General features: G+C 50.3%; 1 protein-coding gene across 12 annotated transcripts in view; it reads left to right on the plus strand.

Moving 5' to 3' along the window:
- The window catches only part of UBR4 (ubiquitin protein ligase E3 component n-recognin 4), a 130,593-nt gene that overhangs the window by 81,730 nt on the left and 34,627 nt on the right, over positions 1-14,236 (plus strand). For all 12 annotated transcript variants that reach the window (XM_064589845.1, XM_064589846.1, XM_064589844.1 and 9 more), the window contains 16 exons: positions 1,011-1,238; positions 2,006-2,084; positions 2,575-2,820; positions 3,611-3,779; positions 4,243-4,387; positions 4,941-5,026; positions 5,740-5,827; positions 6,077-6,270; positions 7,955-8,194; positions 8,558-8,696; positions 9,434-9,559; positions 9,640-9,768; positions 10,506-10,849; positions 12,446-12,536; positions 13,100-13,184; positions 13,355-13,482. In XM_064589845.1, coding sequence (XP_064445915.1) covers positions 1,011-1,238; positions 2,006-2,084; positions 2,575-2,820; positions 3,611-3,779; positions 4,243-4,387; positions 4,941-5,026; positions 5,740-5,827; positions 6,077-6,270; positions 7,955-8,194; positions 8,558-8,696; positions 9,434-9,559; positions 9,640-9,768; positions 10,506-10,849; positions 12,446-12,536; positions 13,100-13,184; positions 13,355-13,482 — 2,517 coding nt within the window. The remainder of the gene's footprint in view (positions 1-1,010; positions 1,239-2,005; positions 2,085-2,574; positions 2,821-3,610; positions 3,780-4,242; positions 4,388-4,940; positions 5,027-5,739; positions 5,828-6,076; positions 6,271-7,954; positions 8,195-8,557; positions 8,697-9,433; positions 9,560-9,639; positions 9,769-10,505; positions 10,850-12,445; positions 12,537-13,099; positions 13,185-13,354; positions 13,483-14,236) is intronic.

A 14,236-nucleotide genomic window follows, 5' to 3' on the forward strand; every position in this document is an offset into this window, starting at 1 on the left:
ATGGCTTTAGTTTCTCATTCTGTGCATTTGACTCTTTTCGCATATGACGGTAAGGGACGAGTTTAATAATTTGGATTCCGTCTGGAAAACAGAAAACATACTAGTTCAATTACAGAGAGATTTTAATATAGGGAATTGTTTGGAGGGCCATTGAAGAACCAAAGAGAAAAACAGGGAGTGTTGAAACAGAGACCGCAGGTGCGGGCAGCAGCCGCAAGCAGCCGTGTGTCTGAAGAGGACTCGGCCTGTGGAGGGGCTACTGCCTCTGGTACCCCAGGAGCTCTGAGGGGGTGTGGTGTGCTTGATTCTGGAAGTGTGGAAAGAAGCTGATGGTTAGAACCAGCCGTACTGGTTTGTCCTTGAACAAACCGAAGAGCTGGTGGAGGCTGCCGGAGTGAAGGGCTGCTGCCAGGAGAGCAGACAGGAAGGAGCCGGTGTTTTTTCCTCGCGCCCTCTGGTGTCCCTTTTTGTCCCTGTTGGCAGGCCCTGACGGCAGACAAGCAGTGTAGTTCGCACACTTCTGGGCCGGCCATTGCAGGACAGTGTGCGGTGGGCTGGGTTTGGAGGCAGCCGAGGGGTGGTAGTCACGCTGTCACAGCAAGCTTGAGATGAACTCTGGGAAGAATGACCTGTTAGCAAACCCCAAATGACCATTTCAGGTTGTATAGATGAACAGCCCAGCCTCTTCCCCACCTCTTTGACCTGAAAGATTATGAATCTGTTTTCTGGACCATTTCATTCTGGGTGGGGTGGAGTGGAGGCCAGCTTCCCTGTAGATTCCCAAGGACTCCCAGGAGGGGAGCGGGAATATTGCTGTTTTCCCCTCTTTGACAGCTTGCTTTCTCCCGGCTCCTTAATGAGTACTGAATTCACCAGAGTCTAGCTTGGCTGTGAGGAGATTGCTTGGTGTGTGTTTCTTACCCATTTTAGTAATAGTTCATGACACCCGGGGAGCTGCTGCAGGCACAGGTCCTGAGTCATTGACTCTTGGTGTTGCCTTTCCTCTCAAGTACCTGATGATCCAGCAAACTCCGTTTGTGCGCCGTCAAGTCCGCAAACTTCTGCTCTTCATCTGTGGGTCAAAGGAGAAGTACCGCCAGCTCCGGGACTTGCACACTCTGGACTCCCACGTGCGTGGGATCAAGAAGCTGCTGGAGGAACAGGGGATATTCCTCCGGGCAAGTGTGGTTACAGCCAGTTCAGGCTCTGCCTTGCAGTATGACACACTCATCAGCCTGGTACGAGGGGCGAGGGGGTCGGGCAGGGAGAGGGCATGTGATGAGGCTCAGCCAGGTAGGCAATAGGATGGAGGAGTACAGGGCTTTTACATATTCAGAGAACGTCCTGGCCACAGTTGAGCTCAGGGTGGATCCATAATGCTATATATGAAGTGTAGTTGGCTTCAGGATCTGCGATTTCCCCCTCACCATTCTCACTCCTACCTGGTAGTGGTTCCTCCATTATGGGGAGGAGTGGCTTGGGCTTCTTACCTGTTACTGGCTCATATGGACAGGGTTGACCTGGAATTTGCCAGCCTCTGGTTTTTGTCCTTGAATACCAAAGAAATGATGTGTCTGAAGATAAATTGTTCGGACTTTGGGGAAGCAAACAATGTATTGCATGGGAGCCTATAGACGAGAACGTTTTCAGTATTATACATTCCTATAAACTAGTGTCCTTACTGTCGTGCTTTCACAAGAAAGAAGTAAACTGGGAAGGGAGGAAGAAAAGAAAAGAGAGTAAACTGGGTTGTAGTTTCCCATCATGGCCTAGCTTTCCTGCTGTGTTAACTGAGTGGTGTGAAGGGCCCCTGCCAACGAAGGGCATCTGTGTGGTGGGAGCTGAGCGGAGGAGGCTCAGTAAGAGCTGCAGTGTGTGGGCCTTGGTCCCAGGTTCACCGGGGCACCTGGTCAGCAGCCTCGTACAGACCCCTCAAGGCTGCAGGGTGGTAGGTGCGGGTTGCTTGGTGGCCTTACTCAGTTCTGGCGATTGGTTTCCATTTCAGATGGAGCACCTGAAGGCTTGTGCCGAGATTGCTGCCCAACGAACCATCAACTGGCAGAAATTCTGCATCAAAGACGACTGTAAGCAGTGCAGCGACTTCTGGTGGCTGTTGTTCATTCGTTCGTCTCTTTGCGAGCTGTTTATTGAGGCCTGCCCTGTGCCAAGCGCTGAACTGGATGCCAGAGATGAAGCTCTGAGCAAGGCACCTAGATAGAACTCTTGTCTAGCTAAGAAGACAAGTCAAACCTTCAGAGCGATAAGGGTCATAGATAAAATGTGGGGTGCAATGGGGGCACAGGGTAGGAGTCTAAAGACAAGAGGAGCCTGTGGAGTCTAGAGAATCATCCTAGTTGAAGTGGGGGCTGGGAGCCAATCTTTAGGTAGCTGTTGGGATGTTTACCAGGTCATTTCTGCAGAGGACGGGAGTTCTGGGCAGCATCTGGCAGAGAGGACTGGGAATGCAAGCTGGTGGGGAGGGGGCAGTGCTGGCCAGGTGCAGACATGGCTCCCGCGACGTGTCCGTCCAGTGCATTTGTCTCTGAGCTGCGTCCCTGTCTCCTCTGCCTGCAGCCGTCCTGTACTTCCTCCTCCAAGTCAGCTTCCTGGTGGACGAGGGGGTGTCCCCGGTGCTGCTGCAGCTGCTGTCCTGTGCCCTGTGTGGCAGCAAAGTCCTTGCTGCCCTGGCAGCCTCAGCCGGCTCCTCGAGTGCCTCCTCGTCCGCAGCGCCTGTGGCGGCCGGCTCTGGACAGGCCACGACGCAGTCCAAGTCGTCCACGAAGAAGAGCAAGAAAGAAGAAAAGGAAAAGGAGAAAGAGGGTAAGTGTCACTCTCTTGTCTTGGTGACCAGGGCGAGGTGTTCTGATTTCTCTTGGATCCCATGGCTTATGCTGCTCTTCGGAAAGGGCTTTTACTCCGATCTAGGACCTACAACTCCGATGCCCTCCAGTGTCTAGGTTTGGTTTCATTGTCAGTTACACCTTGAATATGTGGCTTCCCATACCAAGGAAAGGTCAAAGTGCACTCAGCAGTTTAGTAAGCCAAGTTTGTTTTTCTGTGAAATAATAAATGACACTTGCCATGTGGAGAGGTTGTCAACATCAAATGATGCTTGTAAACGTGCCTTGTAAATTGTTAAATGCTCTACATATGGAAGCTGTTTTAGCTGACTCCTTACTATTGGAAAGGCAAAAGTCTTCCTGCTTCATTGCTTTTCATGGTCCTTGGATGCCTGGGTCGGGTGATAGGGGTGAAGAGTAGTGGAGGTGGTTTATCCTCTCCCGATTAATTATTCAGCTAGCTGTTTTGGGTAGCAAACCTCTGAAAGGAAATGCCTCCTCCAGGGTAGCTGTGTGTGTGCTCACTGTCAGGCCTGTGTTGGCACTTTATCCTGTGCTTTTTTTGTAGCATGATTATCACGTGTCTCATATGGGGCTGGCCTTTGTTCTCTAATAAACCAGTGAAAGTTATTTTCAAATTAGAACCATTTAGTTGAAGAAACTTTCAGAAGTGGACAGAATTCCCTCCCTCTTCATCTGGGAGCACTGGCTCTGAGACCCTAGAGCACGCTTCCTGCTCTCCAGTCCTCAGTTCTTCCCTGGTCTTGCAGGTGAGAGCTCAGGCAGCCAAGAGGACCAGCTGTGCACAGCTCTGGTGAACCAGCTGAACAAATTTGCAGATAAGGAGACCTTGGTTCAGTTCCTGCGTTGCTTCCTGTTAGAGTCCAATTCTTCCTCGGTGCGCTGGCAGGCCCACTGTCTGACCCTGCATATCTACAGGTAGGGTCCCCGGCTACGTTTTGACGGTCTGCATGGGTCCAGGAGACGAGTGATTGATGTAATTCTGTCTTGCTTTGTGTTGCACACTCACAGTCACAGTGTCAGTATTTACATCAGCCTGGATCCTCTTGACTATTACAGATGTCTTCATCTGGTTATCTGCTTTTAGCCATTAAACTGACGTCTTAAGCAAGAGATGACTGCTTTTCGCCTGAGAGGGCTGTGTTTAGAAGTTTGTGAAGTGACCGGGCTTGACTCTTTAGGCCACCTTCTGAAGATAGGAAAGGACTGAGCTATACCTGTTAGGATTTACTGTTGAAAGAGTGCAAAGTGATTTGAACTTAACCCCTAGTTTTCGGGAGATAGACCTATCTGTAGAAGCAGTACCTGGGCCTTGTTGATAAATAAAAGGGACCTCAGGGTTTTCTGCTTCTTGGTAATGTGAACTGTCCTTTATCTACAGAAACTCTAGCAAATCTCAACAGGAACTCCTGCTAGATCTGATGTGGTCCATATGGCCAGAACTCCCAGCCTACGGTCGTAAGGCTGCCCAGTTTGTGGACCTACTAGGATATTTCTCCTTGAAAACCCCACAAACGGAGAAGAAGGTAACAATCGATGTATGGTCAGAGGGGCTAACTTGCCGTATTTGACCTTTTTTCTCTTGAGTTAAGAACATGACCAACCCGCATAGGTGGTGCCCATGTGCAATCTCTTTGGATGTATGTTAAGCACAGCCAACATGTGTACCACACAGATAACATACACTAGCAAATAAGTACAGGCTGAATTTGCCTTTGCGAGCAGGAGAACAGGTGGGGAGGACAATGCAACCCATTAAAGTTGCTTTAGGAAAGAAGGTGTCCCCGTTTTCCTGGCAGCCCTGATGACATCCCCAGAAGTGTCTGCAATTGGATAACCATTTCATGACTTTTCCATGGGAATAAAAATTCTCTTCATCCACAGGGTCTGAAAAGATGGCTGTCACAAAGATTGTGGAAACCTGTAGGAGTTAGGCCCAGCTTCGTATGACTGTGTGGGGGCTGAGAAGTCTGGTGCTTCTTGGGCAGCATCAGCTAGACAGCAGTTAGTATCGGATAGCAGTCCAGTAAGACTTGCCCTTGGGCTTTAACTGTGGTCTTTTATTGACTTCTGTTTCAGTTGAAGGAATATTCACAGAAGGCTGTGGAGATTCTGCGTACCCAAAACCATATTCTTACCAACCATCCCAACTCCAACATTTACAAGTGAGCTTGTTCTGCTTTTTCCGTTTGAAGCTCCAGCAACAGTCCCAGTTGCTATCTCCACATGGGTTGGCTCTTACATAAGAATCAATACACCTCTGTCTGGTTGGTCTTTGAACCCCTCCCTCGTGACTGGGGCCTTACACACACAGGGTACTCAAAATATAGCTGCTGAATTAGGTTTTGGTAAGCAGTCATTTGAGAATGTCTATAATTTTCAAGTGTCTCAAGTCTAAATCAGGTTAAGGTAAGTTTACAGAAAATGGCTATATTAAAAAAAAAAACTTTTGAAAGAGTATTTATTAGTTAAGCAGCAGTTGTTATTTCCCTGGTTTAATAGTGACTGTTCTTTTTTTTTCTCTAACGTTCACTGAGGTATAGTTTATATACCACAGAATTCACCTGTTTTAAGTATACAATTCAATGATTTAATAAATTGTGACTTTTCTTGGAGTCAGATTTTATTGTCAGTTTTTAGGATTTTTCTGACCTCAGAACAGCTCAGAAATAGGAAACATCTAGGGTTGGTTGGTTGAAATTCCCTCCCTGTGACTTCTAAGCCCTGTTGGGATTTCTCACTTTTCCCCTGTGTTCTTAACTAGGGTGGGGCTCGATTTAGGGAATATTGAGCCGTGGCTCATTCGTGGCTTCTTCATGAAGCTCGATTGCTTTCTAAGATGAAGATTTCCTTATGCTGATACTGGTTTCTTCCTTAGCACCTTGTCTGGCTTAGTGGAATTTGATGGCTATTACCTGGAGAGCGACCCCTGCCTGGTGTGTAATAATCCAGAGGTGCCGTTTTGTGTAAGTGCCGTCTTTAACATGGGTGATCGTGAGGCTTGCAGGGCCAGTGGGTTTCTTGTTTCCAGAGATTGAGTGTGGCCACCTAGGTGTTCGGTCACCAGTGGTATGCATGCTTACTTGCCACACTTAACCACCTTAAATGGAAACTTCATCCATGGATGAAGAGTGGGTTACAGTGATCAGTTTTGAAGAAGGCAGGATGAGCCAGTGGCCTTGAACTGATAGTGTTTTGTGTACTCCCGTGTTTAGTATATCAAGCTGTCTTCCATTAAAGTGGACACGCGGTACACCACCACGCAGCAGGTTGTGAAGCTCATCGGCAGCCACACCATCAGCAAAGTGACGGTGAAAATTGGAGACCTGAAACGGACAAAGATGGTGCGGACCATCAACCTCTATTACAACAACCGAACCGTGCAGGCCATTGTGGAATTGAAAAACAAGTACGGGCCCTTCAGATTTGGGGAGGGGCAGCTTTTGGGCTTAACACCAGTTGTTGGCTTTGATGGCTGGAATCGGGTGAAGTAGCACGTCTCTAGAGGCCTGGTATGTCCTCTTACCCACTGGAGTCAAGACTGGGGACAGAAGTGAAACACGGTTCCTAAGGGTATTGACAAAGGTTCTTTTAAAATCCTGTCCGGTGGAGCCCATGGGGTCTAAGGAAGCAATTCAACAGCCTGCCTTGGGAGGGGAAGCTGAGTTAGGGGACTTCAGACTTTTGCTCCTACCCATGTTTATTAGGGTACTTCTAGTTTTACATAACACCTGTGTTGGGAAGAAGTTGTCATTTCTTGGGTTAAGATGCTGTTTGCTCACAGAGCCAGCAGTATCAAGAAGCTTCTCTGGCGCACGGTCCTTCCATTTCTACATGGCACCTTCCCTCTGTGTCTGCTAGTGATGGATCTTTCTAGCTCGTGTATCCCAGTGTCTGAATGGAGGCACGTCATATGTGGGACAGAGAAGGCATTGGCGTGGGGTAAAGGGTTGACTTCCAGAGACAGCACTCTTGTTGAAATCTCAGGCATCGCTGTTGGGCAGAGGACGTGGGGAGGTGCTGCTTGAATAGTAAGGTGCTGTTCTGCACAGAGCAGAGGTATTGGTATTATTCCGAGGGGCAGAATACAGCCAGAGTTTACCACATCAGCACACGGAGCTCTGTCTGCTCTGTCTGCAGGAAGTTTTCTTCCTTTGAGGAGCAGTTCACATTGGTGATCTGCAAGTAGAAGCTGCTCATTGGGATAACCCACTCCCTTGTGGAGGAGGAGGATTTTCTGTTGTGTAGACTCAGCGCAGCAGCTGGTGAAACTCTCCAACTCTGCTACAAAACCATGGGTTCACACCCCAGCTCTCCTACTGTCTCTGGACATGGGAGAAGTTCTACAGCCTTGGTTTCTTTAACTGTAAAGTGGAGATGAGCCCACTCTCAGGGTGTTTTTTTTTAAGGATTAGAATGAGTTTAGTGTATGTAAAGTGCTGAGAACAGAGCCTAGCACATAGTGAGTGCCCAATAAATATTACCTGTAATTAACATGATTATTCTAAATTCTTATGTGCCTTTTCTTTTTCTCTCTCTACTTGGCACGTGGTACACGGCACATCTTAGGATTATAGGCTGCAGGGTGGCATACTTTTGGAGTAATGTCTTCCCTTGATATGTACTTCGTTGTTTTTCTTGAATCTGGAAAATTATCTAACACCTCAAAGCACTTGTGTGTTATATCCTTTTTTATAGAGAATATTTTTTTTTTTTAAAGATTTTATTTATTTATTTATTAGAGAGCGAGCGAGAGAGAAACAGCATGAGAGAGGAGAGGGTCAGAGGGAGAAGCAGGCTCCCCGCCGAGCCGGGAGCCCGATGCGGGACTCGATCCCAGGACCCTGGGATCACGACCTGAGCCGAAGGCAGTCGCTTAACCAACTGAGCCACCCAGGAGCCCTATAGAGAATATTTTTTGAATTAGGTTGCTATTACTTGCCACATCTCTTCTTAGAGGAACTACTTCACTGCCTTAGGAGAACGCATGGGGGGGACAGTCTTGTTCTTCGTCTCCTCAGACCGCAGTCACCGAGGGGTACATGAGTGGCCTTTAGGCCGTCTGCCGCTCTAGCTACCACTGTCTCTTCTAGGCCGGCCCGCTGGCACAAGGCCAAGAAGGTTCAGCTGACCCCCGGGCAGACAGAGGTGAAGATCGACCTGCCCTTGCCCATTGTGGCCTCCAACCTGATGATTGAGTTTGCGGACTTCTATGAGAACTACCAGGCCTCCACAGAGACCCTGCAGTGCCCGCGCTGCAGCGCTTCCGTCCCCGCCAACCCGGGGGTCTGCGGCAACTGCGGAGAGAATGTCTACCAGTGTCACAAGTGCAGGTGAGGGAGTGAGTGGCGCCCCGGCCAGGGCCATGCATGTCCCTTGTATCCCCTGCAAGAGTCTCAGTGTGGGCAGTTTCAGTGTCTGCTGCCCTCAGCGTAATTGGAGGGTTATGGGTCTGTCAAGTCCTAGGCTGGAAGGTGGGGATGGGAAGAATGGCACACGTGCCTGTCCCGTGGTAATCTGGGAGTGGGGGGTCCTTCGGTTTAGTGCCGGGTCTTCCTTTCTTGTTACCTGGTTGTGTAAGTCACCCTTACCTCTTGTCATCCCGATACAGTTCCAGACAATGCGTGTGGCACTCAGTCACCCTCCCCCGCCCCAACCTCTTCTGTCCCCCCGACCCAAACACTTTGGTTCTTCAGGTCCATCAACTACGATGAAAAGGACCCCTTTCTCTGCAATGCCTGTGGTTTCTGTAAATACGCTCGCTTTGACTTTATGCTCTATGCCAAGCCTTGCTGTGCAGTGGATCCCATTGAGAATGAAGAAGACCGGAAGAAGGTGAGGCTGCATCCGTCCTAGACTCAGGGTAGTGGTTTTGCTCTGAGCTTTGGGCAGCAGGGCTGGTGGAGTGCAGTATGCTTTCCCTTCTGTTCTGAGTCTTCCTCATCTCCGCACTCTCTTCAGGGCACGGCTTTCGGGTGGGGGCAAATAATGGTGTGATTTTCATAGGACTTCAGGGAAGTGCTGGTTGGCAATGAACTAGAATGTCTCCAGGGACAAATGACTTTAGATTTGGGACGGTTGAAAGAAGTCGGATGAGTGCCTTGCATTTGTTCCACAGATATCTCATATTAACAGCTGTTGGCCTTTCCTCAGTGTTAGCTTACCCAGGGGCTGGTTCTCAGTCTGCATGGTGTGGTGGGACTGGGGATTAGGTGACAGTCAAAGTCGGGGGGAGCTTTTGGGATTGCTGCTAGAAGCAGCATGGGAAGCAGGACAACATTTAGCTGTGGAGTCAGAAGGGACAAAAGTTCAGTTCCGGCTATGCCTTTCAGTGCTGTGTGACCTAGTGTCAATGAGTTCTCTCAGCATTGCATACTTATGTATATGCTGTGTTATATAGTATGTTATATGTTGTTACAAATAACACACCAACACCGTGGATTATTGTGAGGAATAGATAACGAATGTATGAAACACAGCATCTGACCTGTAGGAAATGTTTCAGGAAATGGTTAGCAATTGGGATCACTCAAGGAAAAGCCTTCACACATGCCCTTGTCTTTTCTTGCCAGGCTGTTTCCAACATCAATACGCTTCTGGACAAAGCTGACCGAGTGTATCACCAGCTGATGGGACACCGGCCACAGCTGGAGAACCTGCTCTGCAAAGTGAACGAGGCAGCCCCTGAAAAGCCACAGGTAACCCCAGGCTAGAGGGGCACGTGGAGAGGGCTCTGGGTCAGAAGCAGGAGACTCACAGCATGCTTCTTGGGTTGCAGGATGACTCGGGGACGTCCGGGAGCATCAGCTCCACTTCAGCCAGCGTGAATCGGTACATTCTGCAGCTGGCTCAGGAGTACTGTGGGGATTGCAAGAACTCGTTCGATGAGCTCTCCAAAATCATCCAGGTAGAGAAATGGGAGCCACTCTAGAGTGTTCTGTCGTGCATTCCCCATGCTGTTTTCAGAGCAGTCCTGTTGCCCCCCTCCAGCAGTTGGAGTCTTGGGTTTCCCTTGTCCGATTGGCTGAAAAGGCAGGGTCTAGGTGGTTGCGCCGTATAACTTCTCTCACACTGTAGTTTCTGGTGCTTGGCAGAGACTTGAATTTGTTCCAGAAGACTGAGGGTAATAGATTATTTTAGATCTGTTTTCCTTGGCCCGTTCACAACCCATCTTTTAGTAGAGGGGTTGCTAGTTTTAAAAACCGGGTGTCAGGGTTCTGTTGCCTCTCTTTCTGATACGCCGTGTTTGTAGGCTGGAAGGGCAGGGCACACCAATGCCAGTCAACCAGGGTGGGCCGGGCGGCCAGTGCAGTGCTACTGACCTAATGTCCGCGGGACAGGAGGCTGGCCGGAGATACGCCAGGTCCTTGCCGCCAGAATTGCCTTTGCCTCTAATCTTCGTGTTTGTTCTTTATGAGACAGCATTACATGGGAGTTCAGGACATGTGCCTGTGATCAGGGGCTGAGTTCTGCCTCTGCCACTTGCCTTGGGCAAACCAGCTCTCCTAAGCCTCAGCTTTCTGCTTTGTAATATAATAATACATGTAAAGTAGTCCTTCAGACTAAAGCTGATTTCCAGTTAACTTTCTCTTCTTCCTTCTAATTGCTGATTTGTTTTTCTTTTATCTTTTTTTTTTTCCTTAGAAAGTCTTCGCTTCACGCAAAGAGTTGTTGGAGTATGACCTGCAGCAGAGGGAAGCAGCCACCAAATCATCCCGAACCTCTGTGCAGCCCACCTTTACCGCCAGCCAGTACCGCGCCTTATCCGTCCTGGGCTGTGGCCACACGTCCTCTACTAAGTGCTATGGCTGCGCCTCGGCCGTCACAGAACACTGTATCACATTGCTCCGGGCCCTGGCCACCAATCCGGCCCTGAGGCACATCCTCGTCTCCCAGGGCCTCATCCGGGAGCTCTTTGATTACAATCTTCGCCGAGGCTCTGCAGCCATGAGGGAGGAGGTCCGCCAGCTCATGTGCCTGCTAACTCGGTCAGAGCCAGCACCAGGATTGTGGGCCCAGTAACTCCTGCTAGCTCGGGGGTTGGTGGTGGCAGTGATGCTAGGAGCTTGGGGTGCAAAGCATGGTGTTTGTCGCTGCCAGACAGGCCAGCTAACTTATTACAAGGGAGGAAGAGGGAGAGATGCCCAGGGTCTGGGTGAGTGAACACCGTGAACATTTGAGACCAGGTTTCCTTGTAAATAGAATATTTGGCTTGTACTTTGTTGGTTCCAGTGAGGTTTCTTGAACAGTCTCTGGGTTCTGGTGAGAGAGGAGAAAGAAGTGGCTGGGCACTTGGACTCCAGACTCACATGGAAGATGAAGGTTAGGCTCGGTGTCTGATGTTCTGTGCCTTGGACAGCTTAGCTAACTTCTCTGAGCTGAGGTTTTCCTCATCTGAAAAATACCGATAATAGTAAATGCCTTAAAGGCTTATGGCGAGGGTGGGATGGAATAATTCCTGTGGGCAGTAACTCGTATTTGTTGACTACTTAGTATGTGCTGATGTGGTCGCCAGAGCTGGATTTATTGAGTGTGTGGCATAAGTTCCAGAACACATTAGGTGATCGGTAACCATTTCTTGCTGTATTGCTCATTCACTGACTCAGCGGGTGTTTTTTGAGTGTCTGCTGAATGCCAGGCACTGTTCTGGACTCTGAGTGCGCACTAGTAAATGGAGCAGAGTCGCTGCTTCCTGGAGCCTGCAGTCCAGGTAGGGAGACCTGCAGAAGCATACTTGCACAGTCCGGTGTCTGTCAGGAGATTGGATTGTGAAGAGAGGTACAGCGGGGGTGGCGCCCTGACTGCAACAGGGCTTACTGCTGGGAGATGGTTGGGGAAGACCTCCGAGGGGTGATGCTTGAGGAGGCGTGTTTGCAGTAAGGGGACGAGCCATGCAGATGTCTCAGCTGTGGCTGCATGCGTAGGACACATCATGTGTGAGAGCGAGAGGCAGGGCTGCACCAGGGACTGAGCGGGAGCTCTAGAGGCCCGTGTAAGTGGAGTGAAGGAGGCCACACGGGAAACGGGCAGGAGAACCAGGGGTTGCTGGGGGCCAGATCCCGGGTGATCTAGGCCATTGTGTAAGGACTTGGGATTTTATTCAGAATGGGGTAGGATGCGAGAAAGTGACCTGGTACAGTTGACGTCGTCGTGACCAATATAGACGTTGTTACAGTGGGCCTTCGGTAGGAAATGTGGGTGGCTCATGAGAGGGAAATTAGAGGCAGATGGAGAAGACGAGGAAAGTGTCGTGACCCATCCTGGCAGGGGGATGTCGGATTCGGAAGTTGGAGGATTCGGTGTACTGGGCAGCGCCGGGGGGCTCTGCGGCCTGGGCTGTGCACGGGGAGGGGATCTCCTGGATGCTGGTGCTGCTCTCTCCTTGGTGACCACTGCGGGAAAGGTGGCTGCGATGGGCACTCTGTTACAGACTCGGGTCTCGTGGGGCCGGTCTTGTGGTCAGGCCCCTGGAGAGGCCAGGTGGCCCTGGGCATTGAGTGCCTTTTTTCTGCGCTCCCTCAGGTGGGAAGGAGGGACACAGCCAGTGGTAGATAACAGGACTCTTTATTTCTTTGCTTCTCCAGAGACAATCCAGAAGCCACCCAGCAAATGAACGACTTGATTATTGGCAAAGTCTCCACTGCCTTGAAGGGCCACTGGGCCAATCCTGATCTAGTGAGCAAGATAACTGCCCTTTGACTCCTTCCTCTTTCTCTTTCTGCATTCCTTTGCTTTCTTTCTACCAGTCTCCCTGGGGTGGCTGGGGAGGGAAGGAGCAGCAGTCTGCAGAGTTCTCACCCAAAATGACTGTCCCAGGTCAGAGCCAGCCTCAGAAGGAGAAGAGAAATAGGTGGTTGGCCGGATGGAGGACAGGGGTCTCCACTTCTCCTTTTTCTTTCTTTCTTTTCTTTTCTTTTTTTTTTAAGATTTTTTTATTTGAGAGAGAGGGAGATCACAAGCAGGGGAGGGTGGGTAGAGAGAGAAGCAGACTCCCCACAGAGCAGGGAGCCTGATGCGGGACTTGATCCCAGGATCCTGGGATCATGACCTGAGCCGAAGGCAGCCGATTAACTGACTGAGCTACCCAGGGGCCCAACTCCTTTCTCTTCCTGATGGTGCCACCGGGTACCAGACATCTTTGATCTGAGTCCCCTGAGCAGAGCTTGGACATAAGCCCCAGTCCTGGGTCTCACCTGCAGACCGTCCTCTTCTCATACCTCCTCCCGTTGGCCTTCTAGGCAAGCAGCCTTCAGTATGAAATGCTGTTGCTGACAGATTCCATCTCGAAGGAGGACAGCTGCTGGGAACTCCGGTTACGCTGTGGTGAGCTTAGGCCACATCTGGTTAGGGGCTCTTCAGAGAGGGGGTGGGGACTTTGGGTGCTGTCCTAGCCACAGAGGTGGCGGGGCGGGGCAACCGCCGTGGACAGCCTTGCTGGAGCCAGGTACATGGTGCTCTGTGACTGCAACTTGGCCCGCCCTTCCTATCCCTAGCTCTCAGCCTTTTCCTCATGGCTGTGAACATTAAGACTCCTGTGGTTGTGGAGAACATTACTCTCATGTGCCTGCGGATCTTGCAGAAGCTGATTAAACCACCTGCTCCAACCAGCAAGAAGAACAAGGTACTGGGCGGGGGGTCACAGAGGGCAGGGCAGGGCGGCGGCCCCCTCCCGCCCCGGCCAGCACAGTGTCCTGCCTCGTAAAAGGCTCTGCCTTACCCTGCACTCAGCCTGCCCGTGGGAGGGCACCAATGCTTCCTTTGCCATAGCTCAGTAGACAGGAGTTGGGATTTTTGAGAAGGAAGGTTTCTCAGAGGAAAGTCGGGAGTAAAATAGACGTGAAGATACAAGAGCCTAGAACAGGGTGGTTTACTGGAGGACTGTCCAGTCGCATTGGAGGACTTGCAGGCTCCCAGAAAGCACAGTGTTCTTTGCTGTCCCTGTGCCGTTGCCTACGCACATTGCGCAGTGGTTAAGTCCCCAGGCTCTGAAGTGGACTTCTTGATTTCACATCCCAGCTCTTCTCCTCACTCACCTCGTGACTTTGGGCAAGTTCTTAACTCAGGCTCCTCAGTTTACCCGTCTCTGAAATGAGAACACAACACATGGAAGTGTTGTGAAGAATCAGTAATTGATGCGGATCCCGTGCACCGAACCCTGGCTCGTGTTAGTCCGTTATAAACGTTGGCTGTGGCTGCGTGCAGTCTTCTCTGCGTAGGGTCTGCCCTCTCTGCGAGCTGCTGCTTAGAAGAGCCAGTTCTCTGCTAGGCTGCCCATGAGCTCCTTGAATGCAGGGACGTCAGTTTAGAAAATTTTTTTTTTTAATTTTATTTATTTGACAGAGAGAGACACAGCGAGAGAAGGAAAACAAGCGGGG

This window comes from Mirounga angustirostris, unplaced genomic scaffold (genome assembly GCF_029215605.1).
Source record: "Mirounga angustirostris isolate CCGP_5_RB_7025 unplaced genomic scaffold, mMirAng1.0.hap1 SCAF_4, whole genome shotgun sequence".
NCBI classification, from domain to species: Eukaryota; Metazoa; Chordata; class Mammalia; order Carnivora; family Phocidae; genus Mirounga; species Mirounga angustirostris.